We start from the raw sequence: 21,112 nt of genomic DNA on the forward strand, positions 1-21,112 counted from the left end.
TAGCGGTTCACCAATCCTACCTGTCATTAGCGTTGACTGATGTGCTGCTTCACCAATCCTACAGTTCACTCACCTCATGGTTGACCAATCAGCGCGTCACGGGCGGGTCCTAATCCTCCACTCTCCCTAAACTTCGCCGCCATTTTTTTCATCCCCACAGAGACAGCACCAACCAAGCAGACCCCCACATTGCGACTCCGGGAGCGGCAGGTCAGTTACAAACAGCGGGCGGGTCATCGGCAGCGGCCGACCTTCAACCGTGCCATCCGCGGGGGAGCTCAGCTCGGGTGTCTCTCGCCCCGACCGGCCTCAAGCGCTAGGCCCCAGACATGCAACGGGCGCGCCAACTGCAGCTGCCGGCCGTCAACCGCGCGATCCCCTGGGGAGCTCAACCAGACGGGACAGACGCGGGCAGGGACACCACGCGGCCCAAAATTGCCCTGGCAACGCCGGGCACCCCCTGCTAGTGCACTATAAATGGTAGGACACTGAGAAGTGTAGAGGATCAGAGGGACCTTGGAGTGCATGTCCACAGATCCCTGAAGGTAGCAGGACAGGTAGATAAGGTGGTTGAGAAGGCATACGGGATACTTGCCTTTATTAGCCGAGGCATAGAATATAAGAGCAGGGAGGTTATACTTGAACTGTATAAAACACCAGTTAGGCCTCAGCTAGAATACTGTGTACAGTTCTGGTCACCACATTACAGGAAGGATGTGATCGCACTAGAGAGGGTACAGAGGAGATTTATGAGGATGTTGCCTGGACTGGGGAATTTCAGCGATGAGGAAAGATTGGATAGGCTGGGGGTTGTTTTCTTTGGAACAGAGGAGGCTGAGGGGAGATTTAATTGAGGTGTATAAAATTATGAGGGGCCTAGAGAGAGTGGATAGGAAGGACCGATTTCCCTGAGCAGAGAGGTCAATAACCAGGGGGCAGAGATTGAAAGTCATTGGTCGGAGGTTTAGAGGGGAGTTGAGGAGAACTTTTTTCACCCAGAGGGTGGTGGGAGTCTGGAACTCACTGCCTGAAAGGGTGGGAGAGGCAGAAACCCTCATCACATTTAAACAGTACTTGGATATGCGCTTGAAACGCCGGAACCTACACGGCTACGGACCAAGAGCTGGAAAGTGGGATTAGGCTGGGATCGCTCTTTGTCGGCCGGCACAGCCACGATGGGCCGAACGGCCTCCTTCTGTGCTGTAAATTTCTATGATTCTATGAGTCCGACAGTGTGGCGCTCCCTCAGTACTGTCCCTCCGACAGTGCCGCTCTCCCTCAGTACTGCCCCTCCGACAGTGCGGCGCTCCCTCAGTACCGCCCCTCCGACAGTGCGGCGCTCCCTCAGTACCGCCCCTCCGACAGTGCGGCGCTCCCTCAGTACTGCCCCTCTGACAGTGCGGCGCTCCCTCAGTACTGCCTCTCCGACAGTGCGGCGCTCCCTCAGTACTGCCCCTCCGACAGTGCGGCACTCCCTCAGTACCGCCCCTCCGACAGTGCGGCGCTCCCTCAGTACTGCCCCTCCGACAGTGCGGCGCTCCGTCAGTACTGCCCCTCCGACAGTGCGGCGCTCTCTCAGTACTGCCCCTCCGACAGTGCGGCGCACCCTCAGTGCTGTCCCTCATTACTGGCACTGGGAGTATCTGCCTGGATTTTTGTGCTCAATTCTCTGGAGTGGGACTCGAACCCACGACCCTCTGTTTGAGAGGGGAGAGAGAGAGAGCGCTACCCACTGACACTACGGGGGATCTCGGGTGGGTATTTTGAGCAGGGGGTGAGGACGACCGATTTGCAAGGGAGGGGGACAGTACCCGATGAGAGGGGAGCATTTACAATTCACAGCGGTGAAATCACGCTCGCATCGTCTGTATGAAGGTCCTTTTGTATTGTACAAATCATTTAAATCAGAATGTCAACCTTGCTGAAGGCACGAAGCTCAGCCCAGCAAGGAAAGCCATGGATTGGCAGAAAGATTTGGATCCATTATCAGAATGGGCCAACAGGTAGCAGATTCAGTGAGACATCAACACATTAATGTGCCAAATGGAATTGAAGTGGATGCTGCACTGTCGCTCGAGGGCATTGAATATTCAGTGAACTGAAACCTGTTTGAGGTGGTCATTAGCTTCAGTGTCCCAGTCTGGGAAATCAGCCACGGTTCCTGCTTCTGATCGCTTTTCACTGGCCTTCCTGTAGTGTCTGTCTGTGTGTGTGTGTGTGTGTCTGTGTGTGTGTGTGTGAGACTGTGTGTGTGTGTGTGAGACTGTGTGTGTGTGTGAGAGACTGTGTGTGTGTGTGTGTGTGTGTGTGTGTGTGTGTGTGTGAGACTGTGTGGTAAACCACTGTCGTTCACTGTGTTCACTGTTGTTGTTGTTGTTGTTGTCGTTCACTCTTGTTTCACTGTTATACCTGACTATGCCTCAGCTGACTCCGCCCTTGGCGACCTGGTATAAGGACGGCCGCACGGCAGCTCTCTGGCATTCGGTCGTCCACTAGAGGCATAGTCCTGATCTGTTTGAAGTGCAATTCAGTAGTTAATAAAAGCCTGTCGTTCTGAACTCTGCTCAGCCTTTTATTAGAATTGATAGCGCATCAATTTTATTAAGTCCTGAAAAAAAAAATAATAATAATAACGATGCTGCAAATACTTAAGATCAAGTGCCTGGAACTCGAACCGCAAGAACCGGACTCGACTGCTAAGTTCTCGCACTGGCTGAACTGTTTTGAGTCCTTTCTGACTGCATCCGGCGAGACCGACGCCGCCAAGCTCAGGGTGCTGAACTCTAAAGTAAACCACCGAGCTTTTGCCCTTATCCGGGACGCTACGAGCTACCAGGGGGCTATCGACATTTTAAAGGAGCAATATGCACGCCCGGTCAACTATGTTTACGCACGACATCTCCTGGGGTCTCGCAAACAACAGCCCGGGGAACCCACAGAAGCATACATACGGGCGCTGAAGGAGCTCGGCCGAGCCTGCAAATGCAAGCAAGTATCAGCCACGGAACATACGGAGGAGCTCATCCGGGACGCCCTCGTTGCGGGCCCCAGGTCCACTCACACACGGCAGCGACTGCTGGAAAGTAGCGAGCTCGACCTGAAGAAGGCGATTTCACTCACCCTTTCGTTGGACGTAGCCCATCGGAACATGGAGGCCTACTCCCCGGACCGCACGGCCGCCTCGTGGATGTCGCAGCCGCCGCCATCTTGGGACATGGCGCGGCCCCGGCCCCAACTGCTGCAGCGATGTCCCGCCCGAGCCAGAAATGTTATTTCTGTGGCCAAACCAAACACCCCAGGGCGCGCTGCCCGGCGAAAAACACGCTCTGCTCTGCCTGCGGTAAGAAGGGACACTACGCTGGCGTCTGCAGAAGTCAGAAGACCCCTACCTCCAGCAGCGCCGCGTGCGATTCGTGGGAGCGGCCATCTTGCCTTCCTCCAGCCTCGTGGGGATCGGGATCGTCATGGGCGCCGCCATTTTGTCCTTCTTCTCCGACGCCGCCATTTTGCCAACGGGCCCCCGACTCACCCACTGCCTCACTGGGGTTCTACAGCGACGCTCCCGACTCCACAGCGGCCTCCATTACGCTGGATCAATCCAGACCCCATCAGCTAGCCAGGTCCACGATGGACATCCAGGTAAATGGCCGCGCCACAACTTGCCTTTTTGATTCCGGGAGCACGGAGAGCTTCATACACCCTGATACGGTACGGCATTATTCCCTCTCGGTCCGGCCAACGCGCCATCGGATCTCCATGGCCTCAAAATCTCACTCAGCAGACGTCGGCGGCTACTGCGTAGTGACCCTCTCGGTGAAGGGCTCCGTTTATAAAAATGTAAAGCTATTCGTCCTGCCACATCTCTGCGCTGCCGTTCTGCTGGGGTTGGACTTTCATTGTCACTTTAAGAGTGTCACCTTGACATACGGTGGACCTCTTCCCCCGCTCACTGTCTGCAACCAGCAGTTTTTAAATTGCCCGCCGCGCCCCACCTGTAGTCTCTCCACCCTCAAATTCACCCCCCCCCCCCCCCCTGTTCGCTAACCTCACCCGTGACTGCAAGCCTATCGCCACAAAGAGCAGGCAATACAGCACCGGGGACAGATCCTTCATAAGATCTGAGGTGACGCGGCTCCTGAAAGAGGGGATTATTGAGGATAGTACCAGCCCCTGGCGAGCCCAGGTGGTAGTCGTTAAGACCGGCAACAAGCCGCGCCTGGTCATCGACTACAGCCAGACTATCAACAAGTACACCCAGTTGGACGCATACCCTCTCCCCCGCATAGCCGACATGGTTAATAAGATAGCGCAATACCGCGTTTTCTCGACCATTGACCTCAAGGCAGCATACCACCAAATCCCTACCCGCCCTGAGGACCGCCAGTACACAGCTTTCGAGGCAAACGGCCGTCTTTTTCACTTCCTCAGGGTTCCTTTCGGCGTCACCAACGGTGTCTCCGTCTTCCAGAGGGAGATGGACCGGATGGTCGACGAGAATGCGTTACAGGCCACGTTTCCCTACCTGGACAACGTGACCATCTGCGGCCATGACCTGCAGGACCATGACGCCAACCTTGATAAGTTCCTTCGCACGGCCCAACTCCTAAACCTCACGTACAACAAGGAAAAGTGCATATTCCGCACAGCCCGCCTCGCTATCCTTGGTTGCGTGGTGGAACACGGAGTCATCGGTCCTGACCCTGACCGGATGCGCCCCTTGATGGAACTTCCCCTGCCCCACTGTCTCAAGGCCCTCAAAAGGGGCCTGGGCTTCTTTTCCTATTACGCCCAGTGGGTCCCTCATTATGCGGACAAAGCCCGTCCACTTCACAGAAATCACAGAAACCCCACAGTGCAGATAGAGGCCATTTCGGCCCATCGAGCCTGCACCGACACATATCCCACCCGATCCCCGTAACCCCTACACCAACACATATCCCACCCTATCCCCGTAACCCCACGTATTTAATCCCCCTAACACTAAGGGTCAATTTATCATAGCCAATCAACCTAACCCGCACATCTTTGGACTGTGGGAGGAAACCGGAGCACCCGGAGAAAACCCACGCAAACACGGGGAGAATGTGCAAACTCCACACAGACAGTCGCCCGAGGCCGGATTCGAACCCGGGTCCCTGGCGCTGTGAGGCAACAGTGCTGACCACTATGTTATCAAGTCCACTTCCTTCCCCCTGACGGCGGAGGCCCGCTCAGCCTTTCACCGTATAAAAGATGACATTGCCAAGGCCACCATGCACTCGGTAGACGAGTCCATCCCCTTCCAGGTGGAGAGCGATGCATCCGACTTTGCCCTGGCCGCTACCCTTAACCAGGCGGGAAGACCCGTGGCCTTTTTTTCGCGAAGCCTCCAGGGCTCCGAACTCAGACACTCCTCTGTGGAAAAAGAGGCCCAGGCCATTGTGGAGGCGGTGCGCCACTGGCGGCACTACCTGGCTGGAAAACGATTTACCCTGCTTACTGACCAGCGTTCAGTTGCTTTCATGTTCAACAACAAGCAGAGGGGCAAAATCAAAAATGACAAGATTTTGAGGTGGAGAATTGAACTTTCCACCTACAATTACGACATCTTGTACCGGCCAGGGAAACTCAACGAACCCTCAGATGCTCTATCGTGAGGCACATACGCCAACGCGCAGATCGATAGACTACGGGGCCTCCATAACGACCTCTGCCACCCGGGGGTCACCAGGTTCTTCCATTTCATTAAGGGCCGCAACCTGCCTTACTCCATCGAGGAGGTCAGGACCATGACCAGGAGCTGCCCAGTCTGTGCAGAGTGCAAGCCGCGCTTCTATATGCCTGACAGAGCAAACCTGATCAAGGCCACCCGCCCTTTTGAGCGCCTGAGTGTCGACTTTAAAGGGCCCCTCCCCTCCTCTGACCGTAATGTGTACTTCCTCAACATAGTTGATGAGTACTACCGTTTCCCTTTCGCCATCCCCTGCCCGGACATGACCACCGCTACGGTCATTAAATGCCTGCACAACCTCTTTGCTCTGTTCGGTTTTCCCAGCTATATTCATAGCGACCGGGGCTCGTCCTTCATGAGCGACGAACTCCGTCAGTACCTGCTCATGAGAGGTATTGCCTCAAGCCGGACCACCAGCTACAACCCCCGGGGGAACGGACAGGTTGAAAGAGAGAACGCGACGGTCTGGAAGGCGGCCCTCCTAGCCTTAAAATCTAGGGGCCTTCCGACCTCCCGTTGGCAGGATGTCCTACCTGATGCGCTCCACTCCATCCGGTCACTGCTGTGTACTGCCACCAACGCCACCCCCCCCATGAGCGAATGTTCGTTTTTCCCCAGAGGTCCACATCCGGTACCTCACTACCACACTGGCTGACGTCCCCAGGGCCCGTCCTGCTGAGGAAGCATGTAAGGTCCCACAAAACGGCTCCCCTGGTAGAGAAGGTTCACCTCCTCCATGCCAACCCCCAGTACGCCTACGTGGCATACTCGGACGGGCGGGAGGATACAGTCTCCATTAGAGATCTGGCACCCTCGGGGTCCACTGACCCGTCACCATTGCCCTCCACCACGACCCCCTTCGACACGGCCCAAAATTCAGTAGACCCAATTCTCACCCCTGTCCATTCCACCCCAGTAGACGGCATGCCGCGACCCCAGGACCAGCCGGAGTCCACTCGCCCACCCAACACCAAAGGGGACGATACGCCGGTGCTCGACCCTGTTCAAGACGCGTCGTTGGAAGCTGTACCATCGCAACTGTCGCCACGAAGATCTCGACGGCAAACGAGTCCGCCCGACCGACTCGCCTACTCGAACTTTTGATACACTTCACCCCGCCGCACTTAATTTTAAACGAGGGGTGAATGTGGTAAACCACTGTCGTTCACTGTGTTCACTGTTGTTGTTGTCGTTCACTCTTGTTTCACTGTTATACCTGACTATGCCTCAGCTGACTCCGCCCTTGGCTACCTGGTATAAGGACGGCCGCACGGCAGCTCTCTGGCACTCAGTCGTCCACTAGAGGCATAGTCCTGATCTGTTTGAAGTGCAATTCAGTAGTTAATAAAAGCCTGTCGTTCTGAACTCTGCTCAGCCTTTTATTAGAATTGATAGCGCATCAGACTGTCTGTCGTGTGTGTGTGTGAGACTGTCTGTCGTGTGTGTGTGTGAGACTGTCTGTCGTGTGTGTGTGAGACTGTCTGTCGTGTGTGAGACTGTTGTGTGTGTGTGAGAGACTGTCTGTTGTGTGTGTGTGAGAGACTGTCTGTTGTGTGTGTGTGAGAGACTGTCTGTTGTGTGTGTGTGAGAGACTGTCTGTTGTGTGTGTGTGAGAGACTGTCTGTTTGTGTGTGTGTGAGACTTGTGTGTGTGTGAGAGACTGTCGTGTGTGTGTGTGAGAGACTGTCGTGTGTGTGTGAGAGACTGTCGTGTGTGTGTGTGTGAGACTGTTGTCTGTTGTGTGTGAGAGACTGTGTTTGTGTGTGTGTGTGAGACTGTCTGTGTGTGAGACTGTCTGTTTGTGTGTGTGTGTGAGACTGTCTGTTTGTGTGTGTGTGAGAGACTGTCTGTTGTGTGTGTGTGAGAGACTGTCTGTGTGTGTGTGAGAGACTGTCTGTTGTGTGTGTGTGAGAGACTGTCTGTTTGTGTGTGTGTGAGACTTGTGTGTGTGAGAGACTGTCGTGTGTGTGTGTGAGAGACTCGTGTGTGTGTGAGAGACTGTCGTGTGTGTGTGTGTGAGACTGTTGTCTGTTGTGTGTGAGAGACTGTTTGTGTGTGTGTGTGAGACTGTCTGTGTGTGAGACTGTCTGTTTGTGTGTGTGTGTGAGACTGTCTGTTTGTGTGTGTGTGTGAGACTGTCTGTTTGTGTGTGTGTGAGACTGTCTGTTTGTGTGTGTGTGAGACTGTCTGTTTGTGTGTGTGTGTGAGACTGTCTGTTTGTGTGTGTGTGTGAGACTGTTTGTGTGTGTGTGTGAGACTGTTTGTGTGTGTGTGTGAGACTGTTTGTGTGTGTGTGAGAGACTGTCTGTGTGTGTGTGAGACTGTGTGTGTGAGAGACTGTCGTGTGTGTGTGAGACTGTTGTCTTGTGTGTGTGAGACTGTTGTCTTGTGTGTGTGAGACTGTCTGTGTGTGTGAGACTGTCTGTGTGTGTGAGACTGTCTGTGTGTGTGAGACTCGTGTGTGTGTGAGACTCGTGTGTGTGTGAGACTCGTGTGTGTGTGAGACTCGTGTGTGTGTGAGACTGTCGTGTGTGTGTGAGACTGTCGTGTGTGTGTGAGACTGTCGTGTGTGTGTGAGACTGTCGTGTGTGTGTGAGACTGTCGTGTGTGTGTGAGACTGTCGTGTGTGTGTGAGACTGTCGTGTGTGTGTGAGACTGTCGTGTGTGTGTGAGACTGTCTGTGTGTGTGAGACTTGTGTGTGTGTGTGAGACTTGTGTGTGTGTGAGACTGTCTGTGTGTGTGAGACTGTGTTGTGTCTGTGAGACTGTCTGTGTGTGAGACTGTCGTGTGTGTGTGAGACTGTCGTGTGTGTGTGAGACTGTCGTGTGTGTGTGAGACTGTCGTGTGTGTGTGAGACTGTCGTGTGTGTGTGAGACTGTCGTGTGTGTGTGAGACTGTCGTGTGTGTGTGAGACTGTCGTGTGTGTGTGAGACTGTCGTGTGTGTGTGAGACTGTCGTGTGTGTGTGAGACTGTCTGTGTGTGTGAGACTTGTGTGTGTGTGTGAGACTTGTGTGTGTGTGAGACTGTCTGTGTGTGTGAGACTGTGTTGTGTCTGTGAGACTGTCTGTGTGTGAGACTGTCGTGTGTGTGTGAGACTGTCGTGTGTGTGTGAGACTGTCGTGTGTGTGTGAGACTGTCGTGTGTGTGAGACTGTCGTGTGTGTGTGAGACTGTCGTGTGTGTGTGAGACTGTCGTGTGTGTGTGAGACTGTCGTGTGTGTGTGAGACTGTCGTGTGTGTGTGAGACTGTCGTGTGTGTGTGAGACTGTCGTGTGTGTGTGTGAGACTGTCGTGTGTGTGTGTGAGACTGTCGTGTGTGTGTGAGACTGTCGTGTGTGTGTGAGACTGTCGTGTGTGTGTGAGACTGTCGTGTGTGTGTGAGACTGTCGTGTGTGTGTGAGACTGTCGTGTGTGTGAGACTGTCGTGTGTGTGTGACTGTCGTGTGTGTGTGACTGTCGTGTGTGTGTGACTGTCGTGTGTGTGTGACTGTCGTGTGTGTGTGACTGTCGTGTGTGTGTGACTGTCGTGTGTGTGTGACTGTCGTGTGTGTGTGTGTGTGACTGTCGTGTGTGTGTGAGAGACTCGTGTGTGTGTGTGAGACTTGTGTGTGTGTGAGACTGTCTGTGTGTGTGAGACTGTGTTGTGTCTGTGAGACTGTCTGTGTGTGAGACTGTCGTGTGTGTGTGAGACTGTCGTGTGTGTGAGACTGTCGTGTGTGTGTGTGAGACTGTCGTGTGTGTGTGAGACTGTCGTGTGTGTGTGAGACTGTCGTGTGTGTGTGAGACTGTCGTGTGTGTGTGACTGTCGTGTGTGTGTGACTGTCGTGTGTGTGTGACTGTCGTGTGTGTGTGACTGTCGTGTGTGTGTGTGTGACTGTCGTGTGTGTGTGAGAGACTCGTGTGTGTGTGTGAGAGACTGTCGTGTGTGTGTGTGAGACTTGTGTGTGTGTGAGAGAGACTGTCGTGTGTGTGTGTGAGAGACTGTCGTGTGTGTGTGTGAGACTGTTGTCTGTTGTGTGTGAGAGACTGTTTGTGTGTGTGTGTGTGAGACTGTCTGTGTGTGAGACTGTCTGCGTGTGTGTGTGAGACTGTCTGTGTGTGTGTGAGAGACTGTGTGTGTGAGACTGTCGTGTGTGAGACTTGTGTGTGTGTGAGACTTGTGTGTGTGTGAGACTGTTGTGTGTGTGTGAGACTGTTTGTGTGTGTGAGAGACTGTTTGTGTGTGTGAGAGACTGTCGTGTGTGTGTGAGACTGTTGTCTGTTGTGTGTGTGAGACTGTGTGTGTGTGAGACTGTGTGTGTGTGAGACTGTGTGTGTGTGAGACTGTGTGTGTGTGAGACTGTGTGTGTGAGACTGTGTGTGTGAGACTGTGTGTGTGAGACTGTGTGTGTGAGACTGTGTGTGTGAGACTGTGTGTGTGAGACTGTGTGTGTGAGACTGTGTGTGTGAGACTGTGTGTGTGAGACTGTGTGTGTGAGACTGTGTGTGTGAGACTGTGTGTGTGAGACTGTGTGTGTGAGACTGTGTGTGTGAGACTGTGTGTGTGAGACTGTGTGTGTGAGACTGTGTGTGAGACTGTGTGTGAGACTGTGTGTGAGACTGTGTGTGAGACTGTGTGTGAGACTGTGTGTGTGAGACTGTGTGTGTGAGACTGTGTGTGTGAGACTGTGTGTGTGAGACTGTGTGTGTGAGACTGTGTGTGTGAGACTGTGTGTGTGAGACTGTGTGTGTGAGACTGTGTGTGTGAGACTGTGTGTGTGAGACTGTGTGTGTGAGACTGTGTGTGTGAGACTGTGTGTGTGAGACTGTGTGTGTGAGACTGTGTGTGTGAGACTGTGTGTGTGAGACTGTCGTGTGTGTGTGAGACTGTCGTGTGTGTGTGAGACTGTCGTGTGTGTGTGAGACTGTCGTGTGTGTGTGAGACTGTCGTGTGTGTGTGAGACTGTCGTGTGTGTGTGAGACTGTCGTGTGTGTGTGAGACTGTCGTGTGTGTGTGAGACTGTCGTGTGTGTGTGAGACTGTCGTGTGTGTGTGAGACTGTCGTGTGTGTGTGAGACTGTCGTGTGTGCGTGTGAGACTGTCGTGTGTGCGTGTGAGACTGTCGTGTGTGCGTGTGAGACTGTCGTGTGTGCGTGTGAGACTGTCGTGTGTGCGTGTGAGACTGTCGTGTGTGCGTGTGAGACTGTCGTGTGTGCGTGTGAGACTGTCGTGTGTGCGTGTGAGACTGTCGTGTGTGCGTGTGAGACTGTCGTGTGTGCGTGTGAGACTGTCGTGTGTGCGTGTGAGACTGTCGTGTGTGCGTGTGAGACTGTCGTGTGTGCGTGTGAGACTGTCGTGTGTGCGTGTGAGACTGTCGTGTGTGCGTGTGAGACTGTCGTGTGTGCGTGTGAGACTGTCGTGTGTGCGTGTGAGACTGTCGTGTGTGCGTGTGAGACTGTCGTGTGTGCGTGTGAGACTGTCGTGTGTGCGTGTGAGACTGTCGTGTGTGCGTGTGAGACTGTCGTGTGTGCGTGTGAGACTGTCGTGTGTGCGTGTGAGACTGTCGTGTGTGCGTGTGAGACTGTCGTGTGTGCGTGTGAGACTGTCGTGTGTGCGTGTGAGACTGTCGTGTGTGCGTGTGAGACTGTCGTGTGTGCGTGTGAGACTGTCGTGTGTGCGTGTGAGACTGTCGTGTGTGCGTGTGAGACTGTCGTGTGTGCGTGTGAGACTGTCGTGTGTGCGTGTGAGACTGTCGTGTGTGCGTGTGAGACTGTCGTGTGTGCGTGTGAGACTGTCGTGTGTGCGTGTGAGACTGTCGTGTGTGCGTGTGAGACTGTCGTGTGTGCGTGTGAGACTGTCGTGTGTGCGTGTGAGACTGTCGTGTGTGCGTGTGAGACTGTCGTGTGTGCGTGTGAGACTGTCGTGTGTGCGTGTGAGACTGTCGTGTGTGCGTGTGAGACTGTCGTGTGTGCGTGTGAGACTGTCGTGTGTGCGTGTGAGACTGTCGTGTGTGCGTGTGAGACTGTCGTGTGTGCGTGTGAGACTGTCGTGTGTGCGTGTGAGACTGTCGTGTGTGCGTGTGAGACTGTCGTGTGTGCGTGTGAGACTGTCGTGTGTGCGTGTGAGACTGTCGTGTGTGCGTGTGAGACTGTCGTGTGTGCGTGTGAGACTGTCGTGTGTGCGTGTGAGACTGTCGTGTGTGCGTGTGAGACTGTCGTGTGTGCGTGTGAGACTGTCGTGTGTGCGTGTGAGACTGTCGTGTGTGCGTGTGAGACTGTCGTGTGTGCGTGTGAGACTGTCGTGTGTGCGTGTGAGACTGTCGTGTGTGCGTGTGAGACTGTCGTGTGTGCGTGTGAGACTGTCGTGTGTGCGTGTGAGACTGTCGTGTGTGCGTGTGAGACTGTCGTGTGTGCGTGTGAGACTGTCGTGTGTGCGTGTGTGTCTGTCGTGTCTGCGTGTGTGTCTGTCGTGTCTGCGTGTGTGACTGTCGTGTCTGCGTGTGTGACTGTCGTGTGTGCGTGTGTGACTGTCGTGTGTGCGTGTGTGACTGTCGTGTGTGCGTGTGAGACTGTCGTGTGTGTGTGTGTCTGTCGTGTCTGTGTGTGTGACTGTGTGTGACTGTCGTGTGTGTGTGTGACTGTCGTGTGTGTGTGTGACTGTCGTGTGTGTGTGTGTGTGTGTGTGAGACTGTGTCTGTTTGTGTGTGTGTGTGTGTGTGTGTGTGTGTGTGTGTGTGTGTGTGTGTGTGTGTGTGACTGTCTGTTGTGTGTGTGTGTGAGACTGTGTCTGTTGTGTGACTGAGAGTGTGCGTGACTGAGAGTGTGTGTGTCGAGTGTGGACCGGGTTGAGCTCCACTCCCTCCTGTCGAGAGCCACTGTTTGGGCTCATCCATGAAGAGTGACCCGCTTGAGGAAGGCTGGAGGCTGACCGAGGAACCCCGAACCCCAGCAAGGCCTGACCATTTGTGGGGGACCAGTAAAATACTCGCTGGCCTGTTCTGTTCCTGGCACAATTACCCGACAGTCTTCACCTTTCTCCTTCCAGATCATCAGTGACACCAGGCGTAAGTCTGACGTGGAGTGGTTCCAGGCGCACTTTGCACAGGCGGTGCAGACCGTGCGGGTGATTGCGTCGGAGGAGAGTCGGAAGCAGAGAGGCTGGATATTCACTCCAGGTACAGCTGGGTGCGGTGCTGTCGTGGTTACGGTTGCGGGGAGACCAGCAACCCAGAGGCCTGGACTAATAATCCAGGGAGCGGGAGTTGAAATCCCACAATTGCCGTTTGCCAAATTTGAATTCAGTTTTTGGAAATCTGGAAATTAAAAAGCTACCCTCGGTAAAAGTGACCCAGAAGCTGCCGGATTGTCGTAAAGACCCATCCGGTTCACTAATGTCTCTTTAGGGAAGGAAATCTGCTGTCCTTACCCGGTCTGGCCGATATGTGACTTCAGAAAGGCAGAGTATTATTTAAATGGTGCGAGATTGGGAAATGCTGATGTACGGAGGGACCTGAGTGTCCTTGTACACCAGTCACTGAAAGCAAACATGCAGGTGCAGCAAGTAGTTAGGAAGGCAAATGGTCTGTTGGCCTTCATTGCAAGAGGATTTGAGTACAGGAGCAAGGATGTCTTACTACAGTTATACAGGGCCTTGGTGAGACCACACCTGGAGTACTGTGTGCAGTTTTGGTCTCCTTACCCAAGAAAGGATATACTTGCCATAGAGGGAGTGCAGCGAAGGTTCACCAGACTGATTCCTGGGACGGCAGGACTGTCGTATGAGGAGAGATTGGGTCGACTAGGTCTGTATTCACTAGAGTTTAGAAGAATGAGAGGGGATCTCATTGAAACGTATAAAATTCTGACAGGGCGAGACAGACTGGATGCAGGGAGGATGTTTCCCCTGGCTGGGGGGGGTCTAGAACGAGGGGTCACAGTCTCAGGATACGGGGTAGGACATTTAGGACTGAGATGAGGAGAAATTTCTTCACTCAGAGGGTGGTGAACCTGTGGAATTCTCTACCACAGAAGGCTGTGGAGGCCAAGTCACTGAATATATTGAAGAAGGAGATCGATAGATTTCTAGACACAAAAGGCATCAAGGGGTATGGGGAGAGAGCGGGAATATGGTATTGAGATAGAGGATCAGCCATGATCATATTGAATGGCGGAGCAGGCTCGAAGGGCCGAATGGCCGACTCCTGCTCCTAGTTTTCCATGTTTCTAGACCCGCACCAATGTGGTTGACCTTTCACTGCCTGTGCAGTGGCTTAGGGGGGCCCAACACCCCCGAATTAGGGGCAATTGGGCGAAGAGCAATAAATGCCGGCCTTGCCAGCGATGCCCACATCCACAGAATGATTTTTTTTAAACAGTGCATGCAGGACGGAGAGTTTCGGAGGGACGCGAGAGGTGCGTTCAGAGGGGTAAGATCGATATAAGAGATTGGATTGTGAAATATCTGATACCAGTTGTGTCAGAGGCACTGCTGCCCTTCTCCCCAGTGAGGGTTGGTAAGTCTCCTCACCACGACCGCCTGCTTCCACCGCCGTAACATCGCCCGTCTCCGCCCCTGCCTCAGCTCATGCGCTGCTGAAACCCTCATCCATTCCTTTGTTACCCCCAGAATCGACTATTCCAACGCACTCCTGGCCGGCCTCCCACATTCCACCCTCCGTAAACTTCAGCTCATCCCAATCTCTGCTGCCCCTGTCCTAACTCACACCCAGTCCCGTTCACCCATCACCGCCTGTGCTCACTGCCCCGTGTCCTAACTCACACCCAGTCCCGTTCACCCATCACCCCCTGTGCTCACTGCCCCCGTCCTAACTCACACCCAGTCCCGTTCACCCATCACCCCCTGTGCTCACTGCCCCGTGTCCTAACTCACACCCAGTCCCATTCACCCATCACCCCCTGTGCTCACTGCCCCGTGTCCTAACTCACACCCAGTCCCGTTCACCCATCACCCCGTGCTCACTGCCCCGTGTCCTAACTCACACCCAGTCCCGTTCACCCATCACCCCCTGTGCTCACTGCCTCGTGTCCTAACTCGCACCCAGTCCCGTTCACCCATCACCGCCTGTGCTCACTGCCCCGTGTCCTAACTCACACCCAGTCCCGTTCACCCATCACCCCCTGTGCTCACTGCCCCGTGTCCTAACTCACACCCAGTCCCGTTCACCCATCACCCCCTGTGCTCACTGCCCCGTGTCCTAACTCACACCCAGTCCCGTTCACCCATCACCCCCTGTGCTCACTGCCCCGTGTCCTAACTCACACCCAGTCCCGTTCACCCATCACCCACTGTGCTCACTGCCCCGTGTCCTAACTCACACCCAGTCCCGTTCACCCATCACCCCCTGTGCTCACTGCCCCGTGTCCTAACTCACACCCAGTCCCGTTCACCCATCACCCCCTGTGCTCACTGCCCCGTGTCCTAACTCACACCCAGTCCCGTTCACCCATCACCCCGTGCTCACTGCCCCGTGTCCTAACTCACACCCAGTCCCGTTCACCCATCACCCCCTGTGCTCACTGCCCCGTGTCCTAACTCACACCCAGTCCCGTTCACCCATCACCCCCTGTGCTCACTGCCCCGTGTCCTAACTCACACCCAGTCCCGTTCACCCATCACCCCCTGTGCTCACTGCCCCGTGTCCTAACTCGCACCCAGTCCCGTTCGCCCATCACCCCCTGTGCTCACTGCCCCGTGTCCTAACTCACACCCAGTCCCGTTCGCCCATCACCCCCTGTGCTCACTGCCCCGTGTCCTAACTCACACCCAGTCCCGTTCACCCATCACCCACTGTGCTCACTGCCCCGTGTCCTAACTCACACCCAGTCCCGTTCACCCATCACCCCCTGTGCTCACTGCCCCCGTCCTAACTCACACCCAGTCCCGTTCACCCATCACCCCCTGTGCTCACTGCCCCGTGTCCTAACTCGCACCCAGTCCCGTTCACCCATCACCCCGTGCTCACTGCCCCGTGTCCTAACTCGCACCCAGTCCCGTTCACCCATCACCCCGTGCTCACTGCCCCGTGTCCTAACTCACACCAAGTCCCGTTCACCCATCACCCCCTGTGCTCACTGCCCCGTGTCCTAACTCACACCCAGTCCCGTTCACCCATCACCCCCTGTGCTCACTGCCCCGTGTCCTAACTCACACCCAGTCCCGTTCACCCATCACCCCGTGCTCACTGCCCCGTGTCCTAACTCGCACCCAGTCCCGTTCACCCATCACCCCCTGTGCTCACTGCCCCGTGTCCTAACTCGCACCCAGTCCCGTTCACCCATCACCCCCTGTGCTCACTGCCCCGTGTCCTAACTCACACCCAGTCCCGTTCACCCATCACCCCCTGTGCACACTGCCCCGTGTCCTAACTCGCACCGAGTCCCGTTCACCCATCACCCCCTGTGCTCACTGCCCCGTGTCCTAACTCACACCGAGTCCCGTTCACCCATCACCCACTGTGCTCACTGCCCCGTGTCCTAACTCACAACCAGTCCCGTTCACCCATCACCCCCTGTGCTCACTGCCCCGTGTCCTAACTCACACCCAGTCCCGTTCACCCATCACCCATTGTGCTCACTGCCCCGTGTCCTAACTCACACCCAGTCCCGTTCACCCATCACCCCCTGTGCTCACTGCCCCGTGTCCAAACTCACACCCAGTCCCGTTCACCCATCAGCCCCTGTGCTCACTGCCCCGTGTCCTAACTCACACCCAGTCCCGTTCACCCATCACCCCCTGTGCTCACTGCCCCGTGTCCTAACTCACACCCAGTCCCGTTCACCCATCACCCCCTGTGCTCACTGCCCCGTGTCCTAACTCACACCCAGTCCCGTTCACCCATCACCCCCCTGTTGCTCGCTGACCTACATTGGCTCCCGGTCCAGCAACGCCTCGATTTTAAAATTCTCATCCTCGTCTTCAAATCCCTCCATGGCCTCCTCGCCCCCTCCCTATCTCTGTAACCTCCTCCAGCCCTACACTCCTCCCTATCTCTGTAACCTCCTCCAGCCCTACACCCCTCCCTATCTCTGTAACCTCCTCCAGCCATACACCCCTCCCTATCTCTGTAACCTCCTCCAGCCCCTACACCCCTCCCCATCTCTGTAACCCCCTCCAGCCACTACACTCCTCCCTATCTCTGTAACCTCCTCCAGCCCTACATCCCTCCCTATCTCTGTAACCTCCTCCAGCCCCTACACCCCTCCCTATCTCTGTAACCTCCTCCAGCCCTACATCCCTCCCTATCTCTGTAACCTCCTCCAGCCCCTACAGCCCTCCCTATCTCTGTAACCTCCTCCAGCCCCTACACCCCTCCCCATCTCGGTAACCCCCTCCAGCCCCTACACCCCTCCACATCTCTGTAACCCCCTCCAGCCCTACACCCCTCCCTATCTCTGTAACTTCCTCCAGCCCTACACCCCTCCCTATCTCTGTAACCCCCTCCAGCCCCTACACCCCTCCCCATCTCTGTAACCTCCTCCAGCCCTACACCCCTCCCCATCTCTGTAACCTCCTCCAGCCCCTACACCCCTCCCTATCTCTGTAACCCCCTCCAGCCCTACACCCCTCCCTATCTCTGTAACTTCCTCCAACCCTACACCCCTCCCTATCTTTGTAACCCCCTCCAGCCCTACACCCCTCCCTATCTCTGTAATCTCCTCCAGCCCCTACACCCCTCCCTATCTCTCTAACCCTCTCCAGCCCCTACCCATCTCTGTAACCTCCTCCAGCCCTACACCCCTCTCTATCTCTGTAACCTCCTCCAGCCCCTACACCCCTCCCAATCTCGAACCCCCTCCAGCCCCTACACCTCCCTATCTCTGTAACCCCCTCCAGCCCTACACCCCTCCCTATCTCTGTAACTTCCTCCAGCCCTACACCCCTCCCTATCTATGTAACCCCCTCCAGCCCTACACCCCTCCCTATCTCTGTAACCTCCTCCAGCCCCTACACCCCTCCCTATCTCTGTAACCTCCTCCAGCCCCTACACCCCTCCCTATCTCTGTAACCTCTTCCAGCCCCTACACCCCTCCCTATCTCTGTAACCCCCTCCAGCCCTACACCCCTCCCCATCTCTGTAACCCCCTCCAGCCCTACACCCCTCCCTATCTCTGTAACTTCCTCCAGCCCTACACCCCTCCCTATCTCTGTAACCCCCTCCAGCCCCTACACCCCTCCCCATCTCTGTAACCTCCTCCAGCCCCTACACCCCTCCCTATCTCTGTAACCCCCTCCAGCCCTACACCCCTCCCTATCTCTGTAACCTCCTCCAACCCTGCACCCCTCCCTATCTCTGTAACCCCCTCCAGCCCTACACCCCTCCCTATCTCTGTAACCTCCTCCAGCCCCTACACCCCTCCCTATCTCTCTAACCCTCTCCAGCCCCTACCCATCTCTGTAACCTCCTCCAGCCCTACACCCCTCTCTATCTCTGTAACCTCCTCCAGCCCCTACACCCCTCCCAATCTCTAACCCCCTCCAGCCCCTACACCTCTCTATCTCTGTAACACCCTCCAGCCCTACACCCCTCCCTATCTCTGTAACTTCCTCCAGCCCTACACCCCTCCCTATCTATGTAACCCCCTCCAGCCCTACACCCCTCCCTATCTCTGTAACCTCCTCCAGCCCCTACACCCCTCCCTATCTCTGTAACCTCCTCCAGCCCCTACACCCCTCCCTATCTCTGTAACCTCTTCCAGCCCCTACACCCCTCCCTATCTCTGTAACCCCCTCCAGCCCCTACACCCCTCCCTATCTCTGTAACCCCCTCCAGCCCTACACCCCTCTCCCTATCTCTGTAACCTCCTCCAGCCCCACAACCCCCCGAGATCTCTGCGCTCCTCCAATTCTGGCCTCTTGCGCATCCCCCGATTTCCATCGCTCCACCATTGGCGGCCGTGCCTTCAGCTGCCTGGGCCCCGAGCTCTGGAATTCCCTCCCTAAACCTCTCCGCCTCTCCCTCCTCCTTTAAGACATTCCTTAAAACCGACCTCTTTGACCCAGCTTTTGGTCGCCTGCCCTAATATCTCCTTCTGTGGCTCGGTGTCAGATTCTGACTGATAATCGCTCCTGTGAAGCACCTTGGGACGTTTTACTACGTTAAAGGTGCTGTATAAATGCAGGTTGTTGTTGTTGTGTGACTGTTCCAGTTCTCCAGTGTGCCGCGGAACCTTTCCGACTCCGCCGGCAAATGGGGTTTTCAGCGTTGAAGCCGGCGGTAACCGTTATCCCGTTGCTTTTCCCTCCCCCCGGGCAGGTGTGGACGACACGGAGTCGGAGTGCGGACTGGACGAGGGCGTCCGGTGGAACTGGACCCTGTCCAATGACGGCGGGCCCGAGGGGCTGGAGCAACAGCTGCAACCTCTGATGGAGTTCATCCGGGGCCAGTTACCGCAGTGACGGCGGTGGGGGCGGGGGGTCAGAGGTCACTGCGGCTGGCGGGATCCCGGGGGGCCCCCGACGCTTCGGTGTGAATTTGTTCTATGATTGACACGCACCGTCTCCGGATGAGGGATACCCTGGTCATTAACGCATGAATGAATCCTGTCAGTTCCAGGAAGAAATGACCGCTTTCCACCTCTTCCAAGAGGAGCTAACTCTTCCGGGGCCTGGGATACAGTTTCATGGCTTAAAGGCAACCTCTCGTCGCTCTGCAAAGTGCCATTCTTCCTGTGTGGTCTCGCATGATGAGGTTATTCCACCACACGGTACGGTAGCACTGTGGTTCTGTCATTGGATTAGTAATCTGGAGACTCCGAGTTCAAATCCCACCACGGCAGCTGGGGAATTTAAATTCAGTTAATTAAATAAATCTGGAATAAAAAAAGCTAGTACCATGAAACTAGGAGGGAAATCTGCCGTCCTTACCCGGTCTGGCCGATATGTGACTCCAGACCCACAACAGTGCCCTCTGAAATGGCCTAACAAGCCAGACTGATACCTGGGATGGCAGGAATGACGTATGAGGAGAGATTGGGTCGATTGGGCTTATACTCGCTGGAGTTTAGAAGAATGAGAGGGGATCTCATTGAAACTTATAAAATTCTAACAGGACTGGACAGACTAGATGCTGGAAGGATGTTCCCGATGGTCAGGGGAGTCCAGAACCAGGGCTCACAGTCTAAGGATAAGGGGTAAGCCATTTAGGACAGAGATGAGGAGGAATTTCTTCACCCAGAGAGTGGTGAACCTGTGGAATTCTCTACCACAGAAGGCAGTGGAGGCCAATTCATTAAATATATTCAAGAAGGAGTTGGATATATTTCTTAAGGCTAAAGGGATCAAGGGATATGGGGAGAAGGCAGGGACCGGGTACTGAATTTGGATGATCAGCCATGATCGCATTGAATGGCGGAGCAGGCTCGAGGGGCCGAATGGCCGACTCCTGCTCCGATCTTCGATGTTTCTATAAGGCCACCTTCTTGAGGCCAATTAGGGACGGGCAATAAACGCTGGCCTTGCCAGCGTCGCCCACATCCCGAGAATGAATAAACCCCCACCCCAGGAGTCACAGCTATTCCCCACCCAGTGCGCACACAGCGTGGAAGACATTGGGAGAAGGATCAGGGATAGAGACCGGAAACGGGATCACTGGATAGGAGTCGGGAGCAGGAGTCCTGGGAAATGTACTTGCTCGTGTGTAACGTCGGAGGAACGTTTCCCAACCCCCTCGAATCGCCAGCTCCCACAGCAGCTCCACCCAGTGTGGCGCTGAGATCGCCCCCAATCTGAGCCAGGCAGCCCCGGGGTTCCTGCTCGCGACTGGCTGTGCTTCCCTCCAGAGTTGAATATCCCGTGGCTCTGGCTGCCCCGTGAAGCACGGCCTGAGGCGCACAGGCAACAGATGGCGGCAGTGAGAGTCCGCCGCCTGCAGGAGGGGGGGGGGGAAGTGTCAATTGCCTGGAATTTCAGCCAGACATTTAATCGTTTCGTCATTACTGCTGCTGAACATTCGCAAAGGTGGACACAGAGGCGAGGATCGCTGTAGCGAGATCTGGACCGGCAGAAGCTCCGAACCAGTCACCAAAGATTCACAGACTGTGAAACACCTCCTTAGCAATGTGAAAAAGGAGCACAGAACGCTGGCTCTGACTCTGACACCGACTGTGCTGTGGACACTAATTGTTGCTCGAAACTCACCAATAAAACGATTCTGCAGAAACGTGCGCTCTTTCTATTCTTTCCATGCTCAGTGTTTTCTGTGGCTCAGTGGCACTCTCCCGTCCTCCGAGTCAGAATGTTGTGGGGTCGAGGCCCTGGTCCAGAGACTTGAGCAGAAACTCCAGGCCGACACGCCCAGTACAAGTACTGAGGGAGCGCAGCATTGTCGGAGGGGCAGTGCTGAGGGAGCGCAGCACTGTCGGAGGGGCAGTGCTGAGGGAGCACCGCACTGTCGGAGGGGCGGT

At 55.4% G+C, this 21,112-nt stretch overlaps 1 protein-coding gene across 1 annotated transcript in view; it reads left to right on the top strand.

Annotated features, from left to right (window-relative positions):
- The window catches only part of pmvk (phosphomevalonate kinase), a 27,717-nt gene extending 6,849 nt beyond the window's left edge, over positions 1-20,868 (top strand). Inside the window, exons 4-5 of the mRNA XM_085978500.1 lie at positions 12,735-12,864; positions 18,964-20,868. Of these exons, the coding sequence (XP_085834626.1) occupies positions 12,735-12,864; positions 18,964-19,106 (273 nt within the window). The 3' untranslated portion in view covers positions 19,107-20,868. The remainder of the gene's footprint in view (positions 1-12,734; positions 12,865-18,963) is intronic.
- Positions 20,869-21,112: the final 244 nt, after the last annotated feature.

This window comes from Somniosus microcephalus, unplaced genomic scaffold (assembly GCF_052327205.1).
Source record: "Somniosus microcephalus isolate GS21.2 unplaced genomic scaffold, FLI_Smic_1.0 unresolved_chr7, whole genome shotgun sequence".
In the NCBI taxonomy this organism is placed as follows: domain Eukaryota; kingdom Metazoa; phylum Chordata; class Chondrichthyes; order Squaliformes; family Somniosidae; genus Somniosus; species Somniosus microcephalus.